At 33.7% G+C, this 20,930-nt stretch overlaps 1 protein-coding gene across 2 annotated transcripts in view; it reads right to left on the bottom strand.

Moving 5' to 3' along the window:
• mh (DNA-dependent metalloprotease SPRTN) overlaps nt 1–20,637 on the bottom strand; it is an 82,768-nt gene extending 62,131 nt beyond the window's left edge. Inside the window, exons 1-3 of one of the 2 annotated variants that reach the window (XM_075362076.1) lie at nt 20,478–20,637; nt 18,263–18,404; nt 5,702–5,880 (exon numbers count right to left, since the gene is read on the bottom strand). In XM_075362076.1, the coding sequence (XP_075218191.1) occupies nt 5,702–5,880; nt 18,263–18,379 (296 nt within the window). In that variant the 5' untranslated portion in view covers nt 18,380–18,404; nt 20,478–20,637. The remainder of the gene's footprint in view (nt 1–5,701; nt 5,881–18,262; nt 18,405–20,477) is intronic. The other variant, XM_075362072.1, reaches the window with a different exon arrangement.
• Nucleotides 20,638–20,930: the final 293 nt, after the last annotated feature.

Raw genomic sequence — 20,930 nt, 5'->3', positions numbered from 1 at the left:
ATAAATCAAATCCATGATGCTCAATTTCCTGGATTTTTTCAGAAGTCAAATCACCCAACTTCCTAACAGCAACTTACCATCAGCAACATAAGTCATTGGGCTCTCAATAAAATATTTTGGTAACTTTGAAATTTTAGCCTTCCTGCCCAAACAGATGCTGTATATAGCATAATAGCCTCACACATGCCTTTGTACAAGATATTCATGGTCTTAAAATTAAGACCCCAATCAGGATTGACCACAATGTCGAATTTTGAAGAAGGCACCACAGGTCTTCTCCGTGACATATTGAAGGTGCTTCTCAAATTGCAACTTTTCATCCAGAAACACCTCAAAGTGCTTCTGAGCCTGATCCTATTTAATGCATGCATTGGTCTGGCACTGAAACGCAGGCTTGCAGACTTGCTATCTCACAGCCAAACAGCCCTTGAGAAGCATCATAGTGGTCTTATCCAGGCTGAATATCACCTTGTGTTGATGACCCACAGCTCCAATATCCTGCAAGCAAGAGTGGCTCTGAGCTCTGCGAGCCTTCAACCAACAGGAGCCTGTCATCAGCATAAGCAACCACGCAACATCCACTGGGCAATCTCAGCTGCAGAAGAGAATCAAACTTGACCCCCCACAACAGAAGAGCCAACACACTGCCTTGGGGACAACCCTTAGACAATGACTTACCAACCTTATGGTTGCTCTCACAGAGCAACACATCGCAATGACTGAAATAGCTTTGAAGTAATTGCAATTCGCTATCAGTACAATTTCTCCTTTGTAATTGGTAAATAGCTGAAGGCCACCACAAGTTATTAAAAGCATCAGAAATGTCCAGGAAAATTCCCAAAACATATTCCGCTGCAGTCATTGATACCACACTCGTCACACAAAGTATGGCATCCTCGGTACCTTTTCCGGGACAAAACCCGTGCTGGTTTTCCATCAATAACCCATGCACTGTCAGCCTCTCATTTATACAAAGATACACAATGTTCTCAAAGGTTTTACCAATAATCGGCAGCAGCATCAGGGGCCTGTAAGATGAACTAACAGTGGAATTCTAGTCACCTCCTTTAAACAACAATTTAAAAATCTCTTTCTTCCAACATACAGGGAAACATTTGCCAAACAACATTTGTTAAACACCCATTTAATAGATCTTACACTTACCGCTACTGAGTGAACAAGCAGTTTCATCATTATCCCATCAAAGCCCAGAGCCTTACCCCTGCCAAAAGTACAAATAGGCTGATGCACTTCGACCTCAGCAATCTACAAAAACAATGTACCCCTGCGAAATAGAGCAACCTCACGCTTCACACACAGATGGTATGTGGTCTCTCCCACTTTATTGTCATCAGGCAGCAGATTGTTTATTAGTCTGCTTAAAATTTCAGATACATTTGGTATTATGTCATGCTAAGTTGAGAGAGCAGACAAAAGAACCTATTTATGTTTATCCCAAACGTCCTTTCTATGTTTGTGTCTCAAAACCCTATACACAGCATCCCAGGAATCCCTCTTTGTCGTGCAGACCTTATGAAAATAATGAGATCTTTGATCACTATACTTCGCAACCAGGACTGCTCACTATTCCGGATCACCCTCACACAGAGATGCTCTCTGTAAATGACTAGCACCCTGTTTAAGAGCTGTTAATTCTCTATTCCACCATGGAGCAATCCTTTCTCGACTGAACTTCAGGGAATTGAATATTCAGCAGCAACAATGAAATCTACTGACAACTAACTGCCAGGTCCTCTAAAACTAACATCTTCAGACTCCGATCAAAAACATGAAGTCTGGCCAAAAAGAAATCAACAAACCTCCTCCAGTCTGCATGCCTGTGAGAAAACAACCCTGCTGAACTGCAACGTTACATCAGTAATGATCGCTCAAGCCACCACCAAACTCATAAACAATCAATGAATGATCACTTGAGCAATCATCAACAACCTTTCAATCACTAACATTGGCAGGAATAAACCTACCAATGGTGGCATTGATGCTCATTCCACCAAACAACCAACACCCATCTACCATACCAGCATATAATGGTATGGTAGATGGGTGTTGGGCAACTCTCCAGGAATATTAAATACTTGAAAATCATGCTGGGCTAAAAGCCCTTAACCAATTCACCGCCTTCATCGGTACAACTGCTATGCCACAGCAGTGACTTAGTGTTAACATTAACTCCAATAAGGATTGGACAATGACCAGAGAATCTGAGAATTTTATCCCAGACCTCATGACGATGATCAGTAGGATCTTTGAATTGAAAATACGAACTTGCAACACACAGATGCATCTATGCGAACAACAACATTATCTAAAAGCTATCATTATCTGAGAGCTGTCACAAGATCTATCTCCTTTCTGCACACTCTGCGGACATACTGGCAGAACCACAATAAAATTATTTCCAATGATAAAAAAACCTGGCAGATCACCACACACAAGATATGGATGCTGAAGAACATCCAAACCCCTACAAAGAGCAATCTCTATCTAGTTCTATCCAATTCTAGCTCTATCTGTACAACTTATGGATTCTGTGATAAGAAGACTTTGTCTGCTTATCTTCTGCTACGATGACTAACCCCTTGTTAGTTTCATGAATGTTTCAAATTTTCAGGCTTGACCTCTTTTCTCAAACTATGACTTGAAATTCATCCTTCATCTCCATGCTTAACTTACCGGATACCCCTCTTTTAAATTTATGAAAATTACCTCTGGTTGCTTTTGGTTCAAACTGGTCTTCCGCTTTTCTTGCAATACGTCAGCATAAAGCTTACGCTGAGACACAACAACAGAAACTGAAACTTTTTCCTTTACTATGACTTCTCTCACTTCAGTAGGCCTTGCAGCTATGGCCACATACCCCTCAACTAGAGCCACGAAAAAGTATTTAAAAGTACTCAACTCAGAAGAGACCAGTTTTCATGAACCCAATATTCCACTTTTAGAATGTTAAAAAAATTGCACGAGTATTTCATATCATTCATTAAATTCACAAAGAAGTGGATCAGAACTTGACAACTAAGAACCTTATGAAATTCATCAATAAGTTCAATTGCTTAAGTCATAACACCAGACACTTCAGCCATTGGTTCCTCCTTTTCTGAGGACAAATTTTCAATTCGCACCTCAGTTATGATGGAGATATGAATGGGCTATTTGCCCGCCTGGGCCTACTCCGCTTGTCTTTTCCTGACATAACTCACACTAATTACATTAAAAAGAAATTATAAACGATAAATAACCAACTAGATAAGGTAATAGATGTTTACAACGAATAAACAAACACCCAATCGAAGCAAATGTAAACAATAAAACATGCCAATCAGGTCAAGGCATTAGGCTGGTGCGAAAACAAAGCAACCAATCACAATGCAACAAGAAGGTGATAGTTACTACAGTAAACAAACTATGGTCTCAATTAACAAAACTATTAGATATTATAATAATTTCCAATAAACCACAAATAAACAACACAAACACTAAACACTTAACAAAACACAGCACTGATACAAACCCACCAAAAGAGGTGAAATTCAATCAAGAATAACCATCTGATAACCTATGGCCCGGATAGCCTAGGCTACCCAAGAAAAATAAATAAAAATAAATAATTACACCAAAATAAACCCCTAATTGTTAACAAAACAACCTAACCTATAAAACCTTTCATACTGGAGGAAAACAAAACTAATGAAATGAAGTAATTCCAAACTAAAAAAAAGTATGGTTGGAGCAGTAAAAACACATTCTAACTCATCCAAGTTGTATGTCGAACTCCTATATATACATACACATGAATCTGGAAACAGTTCCTTTTCAAGTTATAGATTTTGAAAATTATTTTCAACCTGATTTTTTCTCAAAGCAAAATGAAGCCACACTGAAATTCTTAAAATTTAAATAAGGGGGTAAAAAATGTGATAGTTTTGTATGGTATTTTTAAACAAAAATTGAAGAAAACAGGTCGAGAACTTGTACCTTTAGAAATTTCTAAAAAATCTGCTATAAAAACAAAGAATTGATGGCACAAAACACTACATTTTTAAGGTTTGATATACAATTTCTAAGTTAAACTGCAATAAATAAATAAAATTATACAACAAAATTTGTAAAGAACTTATTTCTGAGAAAATCTAAGCGACATGAAAATTAAATTTAATTTTTATTAAAAACAAAATAGACCAAAATGTGGTAGAAAAATACTGTACTATAATTTTAAACCAGAACGAGAATAATTTTCAGGTTAGAAAATTTCAAAAAATAAATTAAAATGAATAAAAATAGAAATGAAATAAGATGATAATAACATTATATAATCTCAGTTTAGTTAAAAGTATTGAAAAAAAATAAATTCATTATTTAGAAATAGTACATTAGCAATGCTAATCAAGAATTGAATTTCATATATTACGCATCTGAATAGTTTTATAAAATTTCAAAATTGAAGAAAAATGATTTTAGTTTTAAGATTATGAATATGGAAATGTAATTTTGTTTAAGAGTATTGTAATGAAAATGTGCTAGTTGCAAATCATGATTAGCAAGATAGATTTGTTAACAGAATGGTTCCAAAGATTAAAATCTTTGCTTCAGTATTTCAGTGTTTATAGACACTGGTTTTTTCATAGGTTTCTTTCCATCCTGTTTGAATTCCATTAAATACCAAGAACAATTTAATGTCAATTAAGAGAACTAATTGAATGAATTCATCATAGCCAGGGCTCAGTACTAGATGAATCTCAGATTGCATAAATTTGTCGTGCAGTACAGTATGCAAATACTTTGAGAAAAAATCTCTACTTGTACCACTATTAGGATAAAGATTTACTACCTTGAGACTTCCTGCTTTGTCAACAATTTTTTCACTGGTTCAAGACAACCATCACAAGATTTTATTTTATTTATCTGATGATGCATCATTATTCTTTTATGAGGCATTGAGGCGTTTACAAATATTTTCTTTGATATTCATTTAAACCGGATCAGTCTTTTATTTAACATCTTCAATAAATAATTAAATCATTAAAATTTGTATCAACAAACTATAAATTACTATTAAAATTTTCAGAACTTATTACTGACAGATATGAATACTATTTTTTTTAAAAAAAAACACAAAAAAATTGAATGTATTTTTGTTAACACAAATATGTATTACATTGTTGACATTGAACTTCAGATTGTATAGATGTTTAAAGTTTCTTGTACAATATAAAAAAGATGAAACTTCTTTTTGTTTACACTGATTAACAAAAGGAAAACACACAAATGATTAAACTCATGATAACACATTATACAATAATTTAATTTTTAGTTATTATATAATTTATTTTATAACTTTATTTTCTTACAGCTATTTAATTTTTTACAGCTATTAAAAAATTAATACCAAATACATTTCTAAATGACTTACATAATATGAATTCTAGCTATAAGGCTGCCAGAGTTCATAGAAAAATTAGATTACTAACAGGTAAGTTGTTTATCAAGGTGGTCAACCATCATTGTTGACTACCCTGACAATCGACTAACCAAACAGTTCTTTTTAGGGCAACCAGTATTCAAGGTGTCTCCCATCACCCTCCAGTAAAACTACTTACAGGTTAATATCAACACTACCCAAAAAATTTAATTAAAAAGATTTAAACACATTATATTATTTTGTATAATTAATCAAACTTACGAATACATGCGAGGACTCCATCGGACTTCAACTGAACCCAGAGCATTCCAAAAGAAACGTTTATTAAATGTCATAAATAGACCACGAATATCAGGAGTCGGATCAATTACTTCCCACTCTGGATCAATCAGTGATTCAGGCTTATGTTTTTTTTGTGATAAACATCCATTATCATTAATCTAAAATAAAAGAAAATTACCATCAATATTTCATAACTTAACCCTTTTTTGATCAACTCAGTAAATATTCAGATTAACCAGGCACACACTGATTATTATATAATTTATTGCTCACCAAATAATTTTCATAAGTGTGAAGATTTCATAATTATATCACAGATAAAAAGAACTACATATAGTTAAGGTCAGAATAATAAAATACTTTGACAATAATTTTTAAAATTAATCTTTTCACTTACTGCTTTTTATTATCTCTATACTACAAGTAAAGGCTTGTCAGATGAGAGTAATGGGGGATATCATGTACCAATTTCAAAAGGAAACCGATTATGATTATTATTATTAATGCTGGTGGTAAAGCTGGACTTGTTTCAAACTCTTTACTTACTTTTAAATCAGGCTGTAAATTAAGGGATTACCAAGATTATATAAATTTCTCAATTTCAAAAGATGGGTCGAAGAAAATCTCATTGCAAATCTACCAGATTCAGTAGTTGATCTTGGTAATGTCCCTTAACACAACGTAGTAGAAAACCCTCTCCAAATTCTAATTTGAGAAAAGCTGAAATTTAAGAGTGGTTGAGTAATCACAATAATCTGTTTCCTTATTCATGGTTGAAACCTGAGCAAATGACCTAATTAAAAAAAACAACAAAATTGCTAACATACAAAATTGATAAAATTTTAGAAGCACGTGAACATTCAGTACTTAGACTGCCTCCATATCATCCACAATTAAACCCTACTGAACAAATAACATCAGTAGTTACAACGGTATGCTGGAAGTCATACTGCTTTTTCTTTTTTTTTGAGGGCGAAAAACAAAAACACTCACACGTTATCATCGCCTGGAATAAAATTTTTCTTTTTAAAAAAATGAGGGAACTAAGACTAATCAAAAAAGAAAACTTGCAACTAATATCACTGCTAAAATCTAACATTTAATTTAAAATAAATACAATTTAACAAAGTCCGAAAGGGGTGTAAAGGGTCCCTTATCGAATAACAGAAAGACTAAAAAACTAAAACTAACATAATAATTAAATCTAGGTTAAAAACTAAAATAAGAAAAATGAATTAAAACTTAAAACCAAAAAAAAAAAAATATATAAACCTAACATAAAAACTAAAACTAGATTAAAAACTGAAATTGAAAAATGAAATAAAATTTAAAACCAATATCACTAAAAACTTACAACTAATATCACAGTTGGCGTATTAAAAATACAATAAATTTATTTAAAAGAAACATAAAAGTAAAAATAATAACAAAAAGTACAAAAAATTTAACAAAGTCCGAGAGGAGTGTACAGGTTCCCTTCTCGGATAACAGAATCAAAAACAGAACCACAAAAATTAACACAAACTTATTAAAAACTCTTCCAATACAAAACATATACACAACAATATTAATTTTTTTGTATAAAACCGGCACTATGCAAAAATAGAAACATCCTGTCTAAAACTTCATTATCATTACCCATGGATGTCTCTGGGCAGTTTAAATTTACGATGCAACGCCGAATAACATATGCAATCCACAAGTATGTGATGAACAGTCATGGGACAGTTGCATTGTACGCATAGTGGTCCGTGTCCTGCTGACTGAGGTATTCGTGTGCAACTCTGATATGTTCTAACTGCAATCGACAGAGGACCACTTCCTCACGACAAATTTTTGTGCATGAGGAGTTCCATGGCAACACAGAATCTTTAATATGCCATAGTTTGGTATCAATGATAGACATCCAGTCACCTTGTCACTTTGCTCGAAGAGACTGTTTTATACAGTTAATAAAGTCAGAAGCAGCAACACAAGTGGTGAAATGAGGTTGATTACATGTGTCTTTAGCAGCAGAATTTGCACATTCATTACCTGGAATTCCCATGTGGCTAGGAATTCAACAGAAACTCACTTGTGTATTGCGATGATTCAACTCAGCAATTGCATTATAAATTTCAGTAACCAAAGGATGTCTAGAGTAAAAGCTGGTCCTGTGTATCCCAAAGTGATGGCTCACTGCAGTCAACAAGGATGCTTATGACAGGACTTGATCTAAATGCCCTGTGAGAAGCCGAAGGAAAGCATGACATACAGCATCCAGCATTTTAAGCACGGTATGACGAGCTGAAGAGTAGGCGACACAACTGTAATCTAAACGGGAATGAACTAAGGAATAATAAGAACATATCATACATGACCGACTGGCTCCCCAATTGGAGTTGTTAAGAACTCGCTTCATATCTAAAAGTTAGAACCATTTTGTCTTTAATTCTTTGATGTGTTTGACCCAAGGAAAGCAGCTATCAAAAAATAAACCTAAAAACTTGACATCAAGAGAAATAGTAATAAGCTCACCGTTCAGAAAAACTTTGGAAATGGAAGGGTCCCGCAGCCAAGAAAAGACTACACATTTTGTTTTTTCAGGTGAAAAGATGAAGCCGGTAACCCTGGACCAAGCATCAAGGCGAGATGTAGTGTTCTGCAGTAGTCTCTCTTCTGTGAGTGCTGAATGTGACACAATGTGTATAGCAAAATTGTAAACAAATAAAGAACATGAGACAGGTGGATGCACACATTTAGTAACACTGTTGATAGATATAGAATATAAGGTGGGACTTAATACACTACCTTGAGGCATTCCATTCTCCAAGACGACGCTACCCAAGAGAATCTCCCACATATACATGGAACGTTTAGTGATTTAAGAAACCCCGAATAAAAGCAAGCATATTGTCCTGATTCCCCATTCTTTGAGGGTGTTTAGAATACCATGTCATCAAGCTGTGTCGTACGCCTTTCTAATATCAAAGAAGATAGTGACAAGGTGCTGACGGAGTAGGAAAGCATTTTGAATGGCTGTTTCCTATGATAGTAAATGGTCGATGGAAGATCGTCCTTGTTGGAAACCATACTGTTCTGGAGATAAAAGGCCATGTTTCTCCAAATACCACATAAGCCTGTGGTTCACCATTCTGTCCATTACTTTGCATAAGACGCTTGTCATGGAGATAGGGCGGTAGCTCGAGGGGTATGTTTTGTCTTTACCAGATTTAAGCAGTGGCACAACAACTGCTTCTGTTCAGCCATGTTGGAAGACTTGTTCGGAAAATAAACCATTGTAAATGTTAAGTAGATGTTTTAGTCCTGAATTAGGAAGGTGTGACAGCATACCAAGGCGAATATTGTCAGGTCCAGGGGAAGTGTTATGCGATCTTTTAAATGCGTTTGTCATTGAATAGGAATGGGGTGTTTAATTTGGGAACTGAATCACCAATATTTAATGTTAAAACTTCCATCTGTATTTTGTAGCTCTGAACATCGTTATAATATGATGAAGTGAGAGACACTGTGCGGAAAAAATTTGCTAAGGTATTTGTCACTGTAGAAGATGATGAAAGAAGTTATCCTTCATCAATAAGACTGTGAATAGATTGTTTCAGTGACCCACAAATCGCACGGATCTTTTTCCACACAGTAGATGTGGGAGTAGTGCGTGAGAGTGTTCATCATATATTTCGTCCATGACTTCCTCTTAGTATCCAAGAATACTCGATGGTATACCACTCTAGCTCTGCAGTACAAATTTAGATGTTCAATTGTAGGCCTACACTTAAATTTGCGTAGTGCCTGCCATTGGTTGCTAATAGCATTTTGACAATCATCATTCCACCATGGAATGGAAGGATGTCTAGGAAAACCCAATGTTTGTGGCATATATCTGTTAGCATTCTCAAATATCATGGACGTAAAACAGGAAAGTTGATTAAGGATGTCTGTGCCATCGTCATACTGTGATTGGAAGGCTTTATGGTATACGTTCCTATCTGCCTTTTCAAGAATCCATCTCCGAAGCCTTTTTTTCACCTCACGGTCAACACTGAAAGAAATAATTGGCCTGTGATCACTGTCATGGAAGTCATCACAACCAATTAAGATGTAAACTCCGTGAGCATTTGGAGAGGTCGGTGTTGGACAATGTACCAAATGATAAGGACATGAATGTGTGTGACCCATCATTCAGTAGACCAAAAAAGGTCCAAGTCTTGTCTCACTATTTTTATCATATTTCCTCGAGAGGAGCAGAAAGATGAGCCCAGGAGATATGGTGGGCATTGAAGTTTCCTACTATTAACGTTGGTGATGGAATTTGTGAGGAGATTTGACATTTCTAGAGCGTTGAACTCAGAGTTCGGTGATAGATACAAATTGCAGATATGCAATTTGAAAGGGAATGGAGACCTTCACAGCATTAGCAGGAATAAGGGTGGCTAGTGGAATCCTTGTAGCTGATACCTCATTCTTCATGAAAATAGCAATTCCACCACTCTCTCTACTGTTTACAAGACAGTATCTCTCACACGTATAGCCTCTGAGTGTTACTGGATCATGCTGTAATAAATGTGTTTCTTAGAAGCACATTATTAATGGTTCATGTGTGCGCATCAACACTCTAACATCTTCAATGCAGGACTGAAGACCTCTAACGTTCCACTGAATAATGTTCATAAAGGTAGTTAGATACAGAAATACAGATAAATATATGAAAAATTAGTTCTACATGATCCGGTTTTTCTTTTTCGTATTTTTAATTTTAAAGAATTCCAATGCCTTGGGTCAGGTGGTTCCTCAATCATATCCTCTAGTATACAAGGTGATAGAGGAGGAGATATGGAAGAATAAAAAGTTGCAACATCCCAGAAGAGGTGGTTGTGTGGGCTTTCTTAACAGGGAACTTATTTGGAGCCTTACCACCAGTTGTATTTACTCCTGTCCAAAATGGTAAAATTTTAAGGAGCATACCTTTCAGAGGGATCGAACTGTTGGTTTCACTGGCTGCAACTATCAATTTTTTATTTATTTTAGTAAGCTCTAAGATAGTAACTGTAAGTGAAGAAACTTGATCAGATAACATTTGCACAAGCTTCTTCAACTCATTGCAGGATCTGTATTCCTGGTTATCTGCATTTAAAGGAGCTTTGCTAGATGTTGTGGCAGTGAAGGAGATATCAGGTTTAACTAAGTTACAACAGTTGATTAATTTTCTACATTCTCTACGTGCTGCTGGAAAGGTTAGTTTCTGCTACACAGATTCTGAGAATTGCCTTCTGTTCTTTAAAATTGGGCAATCCTGGGAGTGAGCTGTATGTAATCCACTGTAGTTTGCACATTTCTTGTTTTCTTGGCAGTTAGTGTCACTGTGGCCTTCCTTAGCACATCAAGCACAGATCTCTTTTTTTGAGCAAGATGTAGTGTGTCCACACCCTTCGCATTTGAAACACCACTGTAAATTAGGTATGAATTAGTTGAACTGATAGATAACTTATTTTTACCTTCTCTAGTGGTAACGGAAGGTTAAATGTCAAGATAAGGGAAGGTTCTTCACTTTCCTTTTCATTATTCGCTTCACCTTCACAAATTCCTGAGTTCAATGTTCACTAGCTATTTCATTAATCTCCATCTCCAGATGATACCAGCAAAAGATTATTCTTCAGCTAGTATTTAAAGATTTATGCAAGCTGCCTTAATGTTTATATTACCCATATTGGTAAGATGTAAGAGAGATCAACTCGTCACTAAATATCTCACCCGATATTGATCCATCACAACTTTTGGACGTCTTTCGGCAAATCAACTGAACCAGTTATCACTTTATTTATCAGGAAGGGAGCCTCCTTCCTGATTGTTCTGATGAACAATAAATCATATATTTCCATACAGCAGATGGGATGCAACACCAATCAAAGTATTTTCTTCAATACAGTTTTCATCCTCATAGGACAACGCCGAGTGAGGTCTTTTCACATGACTAATGTTGATGGTTTTTTCAGATGGACCACCAACCATCGTAACATTATTTTGTGGACTAGAAATTTTGGTCCCACGAGTTCCGGCAACATAACGGACAACTCCAGCAGAGCACAAATGTACTGGTACTAAAGCTAAATACAACTGTGTTTGCCTTGGTGCCAGAAGACATCGTTTGAGTCTCATTACGCAGAGCCATTCACTCATCGGCATGATAGTTCCCAGCTTGGGTTACGGTTGTGTTTCATAAGATATCGCAACACCACCAAGTGTAAATGTAAGAAAAAACAGTGTAGGATGTTGTTGTGTAGTTGTGTTAGGGTATTTGTTATAATTTGTATAGTGTTCTTGGTGTAGTGTATGTGTAAGTGTGAAGTGTTCTGCAGCTCTGGGTGTAGTGCAAAGAAAATCTGCAATGGCTAGGGCCACGGGGATGCCAACCCCACAAGTCTATTGGGGGTTGGAGGTCTTAGTAGAAACCATATTATGTAAAGATATTAAAAATGAATGTTTATTATATTAATGCAGTAGAGCTATTATTAAATTAGAGGATGATTCATTATGTAGTGACAGCAATTAACTTTTCTATTAGAAAAGAAAAAAAAATAATTCTATTTTAGTTTGTTGGTAAAATATATTTAATCACTATTATGAGATTTCAATACAATTTATGTTTAAAATCGGTAAAACTATACTGTTAATTGATCCTATTTTTATTTTATTTATTTATTTTTTTTTTAATAATAGATTGCTTTTTGTTTGTAGATTAATTATTTTAAAAAAATAATTGGGAAATGTCTTCATTGTTTATTTTTACATTGTTAACAGCTGTTATTCACATGTTCGCTATGGAACCTAAAAATGGACTTTCAAATTAGATTGTCACATATATGTGACAATCAGGGAGTAACCCATAGCCCAACGTCACACATGTGTGACAAGAACCTTCCTTTTTTTAAATGAACTCTTATACTAGGATTGTCTACTTTTTGTCTGTTGTTGCATGTCAATCTGTTGGAATGTAAATCACATATATGGATGGGTCTCTTGGTCCCAGAGTGAGGATTAATTTTTTTTTTTTGCAGACTGAAAGTTGACAGACCTGTTGTTTACATTCTACAAAATCTGACTCAGTCTCAGCTGCTGTTTTGTATAGTAACTAATCCCAAAAGTCCTGATTGTTGTGTTTCTCTGTTATTTTTAATGTTCTGACTGTTTTATGCATTTATCATGACTGGTGGAGCATGGTATGAAAAGAAAATACATGGGCAGTGAAACTGATCATTGGACTGACTGTAATTACAATGATGAAAGTCACTTATTTATTTCTAACAGCTAGAGAGTACATTCCTGACTCAGAATGGGATAATGAAAGTGATTGTGAAAATGAGCTTTTTGAACCGATAAATATAGATTTTGGTGTAAGCCCAAATCCAAATAATCTCATGCCACATGATTTAGATTTTGAATTTAGATTTTGAACGATGACGCAGTGAATATTGAAAATATTGTTTATGATCCAAATGTTCCTGTTTATTGTGGAACACATCCATGATAATTACTAAAACCAACAAGCCATCAAGACTAATCCAGATGATGCTCCTCTCATCACAACTTTTCTGGACAAGAAGAGCTACATTTTCAAATCACATAATGAAAATTTTTACAATATTTTTGAAAAAGTCCTTTTTAACAAAATTGTAGCCTGGATAAATATTCATGCCTTATGTTTCCAGGAAGATCTATCAAAAATTTGATTATGCGATGTGGAAGCCTGCAACATTGGATGAGGTCAAGAAGTTCTTAGGCCTTTGTGTGCTTATGGGCAACTTACATTTTCCCAGCATGAGACACTACTGGTCTACATCAGAGCTTTATGAACATCCAATTTTCAGAAAAATATACGTTCAGAAATAGGTTTGAGGTAATTCTTAGGTGTCTATGTTTTTATGGTGCTGAGACATATTTACAGATGACGAAGTTACACAAAGTAAATAATGTCCTAAAGCTTTATTGAATGACTTTACTAAATCGTATAGCCCTGGAAAAAATTTGTCATTAGATGAAGCCATGGTTTTGTTTTGTGGCAGACTGTTGTTTCGAACATTCATAAAGAACAAATGACACTAATACGGAATTAAGCTTTATGAGCATTGCAGTCCAGATGGTTACAATTTAAACATTCTCATCTATACAAGTAAAGTATATACTTAATCAAACCATGAAAAAGATCACACCTTTGTTGTTTTGACTTGTTTGATGTAAGATTACAACAGGAAGGGCCACTCACTTTTTTAAATAACTTCTAATATAATAATATAGACCTAGTGGAGCACCTCATGCAAAACCAGATGAATATGTAAAGGACCTTACAGACAAATCTAGCTGGAAACCTAGAAGTGGTTACTAGCACAAAACTAAAGAAAGGTGATTGTATAAGCCATCAGAAAGACTTTGTAACTGTCATGAAGTGGAAAGATAACACAAATGTTTTCAGAATTTTCACAATCCACAGATCTGGAAAAGTAACTAACAAAAGAGGCTAAGTTATAACTAAGCCCTCTATGGAGTTGAATAGATCACAGCGATCAAATCAATTCTTACTGTTCTACTCCTAAAAGTTACTTTGATGATACATCAAGATATTCTCCATCTTCTTGATGGTGCAGTAGGAATAGAAAATTTTTATACTCCAAGAACTTGGAAAATAAATATACCTATTTGGAATTTAGAGATGTCATTGTAGCACACTTCAGGTGCAGCCTAGGCCTTTAACTCCTTGCCCTGTTCAGCCAAGACAGGATCAACAACAACACAATTCATGAAGGAGCACCTAAGAGTAAGATGTTGCCACTGCCACAAGACACAAAAAAAAGAGAAAAGCAACATATTACTATTGAGTGACATATATACTTGCACAGATGAGAAAGACAACAAGATTGAGATTGACCTCTGTCCAGTGCTATATTTTAAAGATTGACACAAGAAATAATCAGGACCTGAGATAGACTTTGCATTTGATGTTTTGTCACATTAGGTTGTGTTTTATCTATTTTACATTAGGCTTCATACAATTTGAAATAATTTTTCACAAAACACATTTATGTTTTCTGTTATATTCAATTTTTATAAACAATGTTTTGATGTAAATAATGTAGCATTTGTAAAATAAAAATTTGTTTCTTTGAACTGTTTTGTCACTGCATTTACCTAAAAATAACAAAACATTTTACCTCATGTTTGACTTTGATGATAAAGTATGCTCAATTTGCATACTTCATTCAATTCAATAATTTCAATAAATTTCATTGTTTACATGCAACATAAAGCAAAATGATTTTATTTGAATAAAGACTGGAAACTGATAAATAACAAAAGTTTAAAAATGCCTAAAACTATTTACAAAATATATTTATTTTTACCATCAATATCTGTGATGGTCAGTATATAACTTATTATCTATCCACAGAAAAAACCTATAGACCAACAAAACACATATGTGATGTACAAAAAAAAATAATTAAAAGTGTAAATAATGTTAATAAAAAGTTAGGCATTGTTTGTAGTCATTTTGATTCTTAACTGACAAAAAACAAGAAAAAAAATTTATGGTCGGTGGGTATTTCATTACACATTGGTTTGCATGATAGTATCGGATTAGGTCCACTGGAAACACCAAGCATCATGCATATGTGAAGTTTAGTAGCAAATGTGTTAAAAAAATATAAAAAAGGAAAGATAAAACCAAAAAAAAGTACATTGCTCAATAAATGATAACCACACCAAGAGAATTTTAGGATCATAACAATAACTAAATTTTTCTTCAGTGGTAGTAATGCTTATTGAGAAAAAAAAATTCCCTCTGCTTGATCTATTTAACTAACACTTTGTATGCACTATAAAGCCATGGAAGTAATAGAATTAAAATGAAATATTCTATTATTATTAAAATTTCTTGGTAGTTAGAAAAGTGATATTTTGGGAACATATTTCAACACATTTTTGAAAAAAAAATATTACAAATATTTAAAGAATTAAAATTAAATGTACTACTTCCCTAAATCAATTACCATGTTCAAATGTTACTTTTGTTCATTAATTTTATTATATCACAGTTATTTATTGCATGTAGTTTTTTGAACATAAGGGATTTAAATTTGTTACTATGAATTTCTAATTTGACATTTTTTCTACTGAAAATGTGTGCTTGTTTTCCATAATGAGATTACCAAATATACAATTTTGTTTATTGCATTTATATGACTGGAAAACTTTCCTGAAAGCTATTTTTAATTTATATTTATCATTCCCATGAAGAACTGATTTAAATTTTGCTCTCAACATTTTACACCATAAACATATAATTTAGTAATTATTAAAAAATAATTTGTTACAGATATAGAATAAGATTTAATATTAATAATTCTATTTATTTTTTTTTTGTTTGCTTTAAAAGCACTTTTATAATTAGCAGAAATTTCATTAAAAAAAAATGTCATGGTACAATGAGTTGCTGATTTTCCAGATGTCCAATTATCTGGACTGCTTACATCTGCAACAAGCAATTCTAAAAAAAAATGATATAATTTAAAAAATACCCACAATACTTTGCATCAACAGGAAATCTATTTTTACTGATCTTTGTTTTTACTCTTTTTTTTCCAAACTAATTATAAAATTAAGTCCTGAAAAAAATAATGGAAACAAATTAATTTGTCCCTAAGCATCAACTACAATGCAATAATGTTTATTTTTATGCTGCTGTGCATACACAGTAGGTCAAAACAAATGAATCATTACTGTACATTTTGCCTTATCAAACTTCACATAGGTTTTATAACATTATGCAGAGTAGGCTGCATATGTTAAAATCACAATTTCATTCACTGGGATATTTTAAGTCTATACTGTTAAATTTCTATAAATTCACTGATCTTAAAAGCGGGCGACATGGTAGCTGCAGGTGTCCGTTGTCTCCTTCTGAAGGCATAAACTCAAAAACTATCTCGGGGTGAATTTACCGATGCAGATGCCCCAAGGGACATCTGCATCGGTGGCATCTCTGCAGGGCCTGAACTGAACGCTGTGATATGTGATCAGTTTGAGGGTGAGATGTCCTCCGTTAAAGCTACTACTGGCTAGGAACGGAGGGGGTGGTGTAGCGACCGGACACACTACGAGGAGGGATCTTCTCCCCTGGGGGGGGGGGGGGGGTCGAGATGATCTTAAAAGCCTTCTTTCTCTTTAAAACCCAACAGGGCAAAGAACAGGGGGGGGTGGCGGCGACCGGAACGTCACTAGGCAGGTGTCTTCCCCTACTGGCTTGGGATTGGGATGATCTTAAAACTTGATGGTTTATGAGGTGAATTTCACACAGAACTCTGCAATGGAGCCAAGTGGGAGTAGGAGGTCTGTCTGTCTCTCCCTAGTGGACCAGACCGGAGTCCATAATTTAACCTAAGTCTGGGGTTTGAACTAAAGTTGAGTTCACTAAGGGAACTAGGACTAAATTTTGTTGTTGCGATCAACATCTTTGGTGGTATGTTGTGTTAACTACTTCGAATTATGAGAAATTAACGAAATTGGCTCATAATAAGTAGAACTAGGCGCGGGGTTTGCGCTTCGGCGAGCTTGGTTAGCTAGTTCAGAGGGATACAATGTAGGACATTCAAGATGTCCAGATGAGGCCAACAGCGAAGGCAAAAACTGAGTTAATAAATCACAGATGCAAATGTCCACCAAGGCATTTACATCGGTGGCATCCCAAGGCCAGGCTAATTACTATGAAATGTAAAACGTCAGAGGGCGATAGACAACTTCCATTAAACCAGATTACAACTTCCATAAGACCAGATTTGAGGCATAGTATTGAAGCATTTGTTGCTTCTATTACTCCAGACATGCCATTAAAGTACGAGTGGAACTCTTCTATCGGTTGGATGTGTGCCTCTTGACAAAAGGTACTCACATTAAACAGTTGTATGAAAAAATTGTAAAAGTTATTTTTTAATTTTACTTGCAATTCATTACCGAAAGTCAAAGTTAAGAGATATTATAAGCTGACAATCTTTTTTATACACCTGCATATCTATATTTTGTCAACCTCTAATCAGTTTTATACTTTTAATTTTTATGTTTAACTTAAATTATTATTAAACAATTTTTAATAATGATATAAAAATATTTTATTTGTAATTCTAATCCAAAAAAAAAGGGAACAAGTAGATATAAGCCTAGAGTCAATTCTAAGGATGCAAATTACACCTACACTACATTTTTGGAGTATGCTTCTGAAAGGGTTAAAAAGAGGTTATCCAAAACATTGAACACTGAACTACCAATGATTGGCTGGCAAACTAGCCAGCATAACGATTTCACATTAAGGATCCCAGGTTTAAGAATAAACATCACCACGATTAAGAATTAAGCATCCCAGGTTCAAATTATTCTAATTTGAGTCTGATACACTTCCATAATTTAATAAGGGGCATATTAATTACAACAAAAAATTCTAAATTGTGGTATCCATGAAACTAACAGTAGTATGAAAAACATACTAATTAACTTACATACCAGAATGGGAGATTTACGTTTTGAAGTATTTTTTGATGCTCTATTACTTAATACATCTTCATTATCAAATTCTGACTGTAGGTGAAGTGCAAGTAAAAAGTCAGAATCATCAGCCATTATGATAAATATTGATCTAAATAGCCTGAAAATAACAATAATTTTAATACTCCCTAAATATAAATAATATAATGTAGAAAATGTACAGATAATAATCTATATATATAAAAATAAATGTTTGCTTGTCCTGTATATGTTCCTATACCATTAATCTGATGGCGATGAAACTTTGGTGAGTTGTTGTCTGCATGCTAACGGTTTCTGAATTAGTTTGGACCCGCTAGGTGGGGCTGGGGTCGACATATTTTGAAAAATTGTATTTATGATTGAATTTGGCTAACATTCAGAACATATATTAGTTACGTGAAAAGAAATATTTTTGCGAAAAATGGACCAGTTAGGTGGCGTTGGGGTCGAGATATTTTGAAAATTTGTATTTATGGTCTTATCTGGCGCACATTCAGAATATGTGTTACTTACATGAGAAGAAATACCTCTGCAAAAGATGGGCCTGCTAGATGGCGCTGGGATTAACATATTTGGAATAATTGCAATTATGGTATGATTTGGCTCATATTCAGAATATATATTGGTCACATGAAAAGAAATATATTTGCAAAAACTATACCAGCTAGGTGGTACCAGTATCAAGATATTTACGAAACAAACAAACAGACTTTCTTCTTCTACATATATAAAAGACAATGTTTGTATGTGTGTTCGCTGTAGACTAAAAAACTACTAGACTGATTTACACATGAGTTTTTGCAAAATGGTCTGTGTTGTCCAGGGAAGGATTAAAGCTATTGAAATCCTCGATCTGACCAGCAGAAATAAAGTTAGGGGTATTTTGAACCGACTACTGTGTTTAGAGAGTAGTTTGAAGTAAATTCAATAGGTAGTGCTGTTTTGGCAATTGGATTTATTTATATTCTGTCTTTTATAAAGTGAAAGGTTAAATTTTGTGAAGTTTCGTAATGCTCAGTTTTTTAATGTTTTATCAAACTTTCAATTGTGTTCATTTAATTTATATATATACTCAAATCTATCAATAGCGAAGCATTGCCAGATCTACTAGTTATAAATAAAAAGCTAATATAATAAAAACTATGTTTCAATTAACAATTACATAAAACTACAAAGGCCATCATAAAAGTAAACAACAGCTGCCCAGGTATCTGAACCTCTCGTACACCTTTAATGCATTACTACTTCAAAAAATGTATTTATTCATTTATACATTTTTGTCAAATTTATTTATTTGTTACAAAAAGTACACTAAGTAATAGTTACATAATAATTAATAACACATAAAATAAATAATAACACCAAAAAGATGCTTTTAAAAGTGAATCTTCAGTCAAGATCAGAAATACAGAAAATATATTGGAATAACATAAATCTCTTAAGAAAAACAATGTTCGTCATAAATATAATTTATTTATATTCTGTATGTGTGTCACATCTATACCGAGAAGAAAACCAACATAAAATATAAACATCAATTAATGAAAACTATTAATATAAAAATCATCTGCATATATTATTTTTCAAAACTCATTTTATTAGTAAAATTTTGGATATATTTATATGTAATGTCAACAAAGGCAATGATACCATGAGAACTTAAAATGTTTATTAGTCATAAACCTGTAATTACTATGAGAATGATAGAAAATAATTTTAATTTTCTGACTATAAAGTTTTAATACATATATCTTAACCGTTATACATAATAATGCCTAAGCACACAGTTATGCACAATACATGCCTAGGCACAAACGCTATAAAATTAGGCGACAGGGTGCTACTACTATAATATTAATAAAATATAACGAAAATGTTCAAAATGTAAGATAAATGCATTCAAAATCTCACTAAGTGTCTCTCTAAATAAACGTACGAGATGATCTCGTCTTGGCACTTGTGTACAAGTACCATGTCTCAACACGTTAACAAAGCAAGAAACTATTAAATTTAAGATCACCAACTGTTCACATGACTATTGTTTTCAAAGACTTTACGTTTGACAAACAATATTTATACCATTTCGTTAAATAAAAAATCAGACTTCAGTAATGTTGTTTTAAAAATCTGTTCAGTTAAGGTTATGTACGAGAAGTACCATTAAAATATATAATAATCTGTCAAATCCTACCATTCAATCAAATACCTACCCAACCGACTAATCCAAAAATACTACTCATAATTACACACTCTATTAAAACAAAAAAAAATAATACACTGAACAAACACCTCACAGCTACGAAAAGTACCAGATCATCTGTTGCTATGATAACATCTGATTTACCACATTGGGTTCATAGTACAACCAGTATGCGTAATACAACCATAACAATTAATGCTCTCTGGAAATATAAAAAGCAAATTCAACAATAAATAACAGAAATATTGTAAGTGTAAAAATTTAGTAACTTGTAAACTATCGTGCAATAATACAAATCTTAAACTTTATTGCTCGGTAGTACACAATATAATTTATTAACACCATACGCTAATTCACAAAAATACTATTTGTATAAAGTCCAAGATGGATTAAAAAAACAAAAAAAAAACAGAAATAATTACTTGTCTAAAAGACCAGATTATA

This window comes from Lycorma delicatula, chromosome 1, assembly GCF_047948215.1.
Source record: "Lycorma delicatula isolate Av1 chromosome 1, ASM4794821v1, whole genome shotgun sequence".
Classification (NCBI taxonomy): domain Eukaryota; kingdom Metazoa; phylum Arthropoda; class Insecta; order Hemiptera; family Fulgoridae; genus Lycorma; species Lycorma delicatula.
The sequence above is the reverse complement of the archived record's forward strand: the minus strand, read 5'-3'. Positions and strand labels throughout refer to the sequence as shown.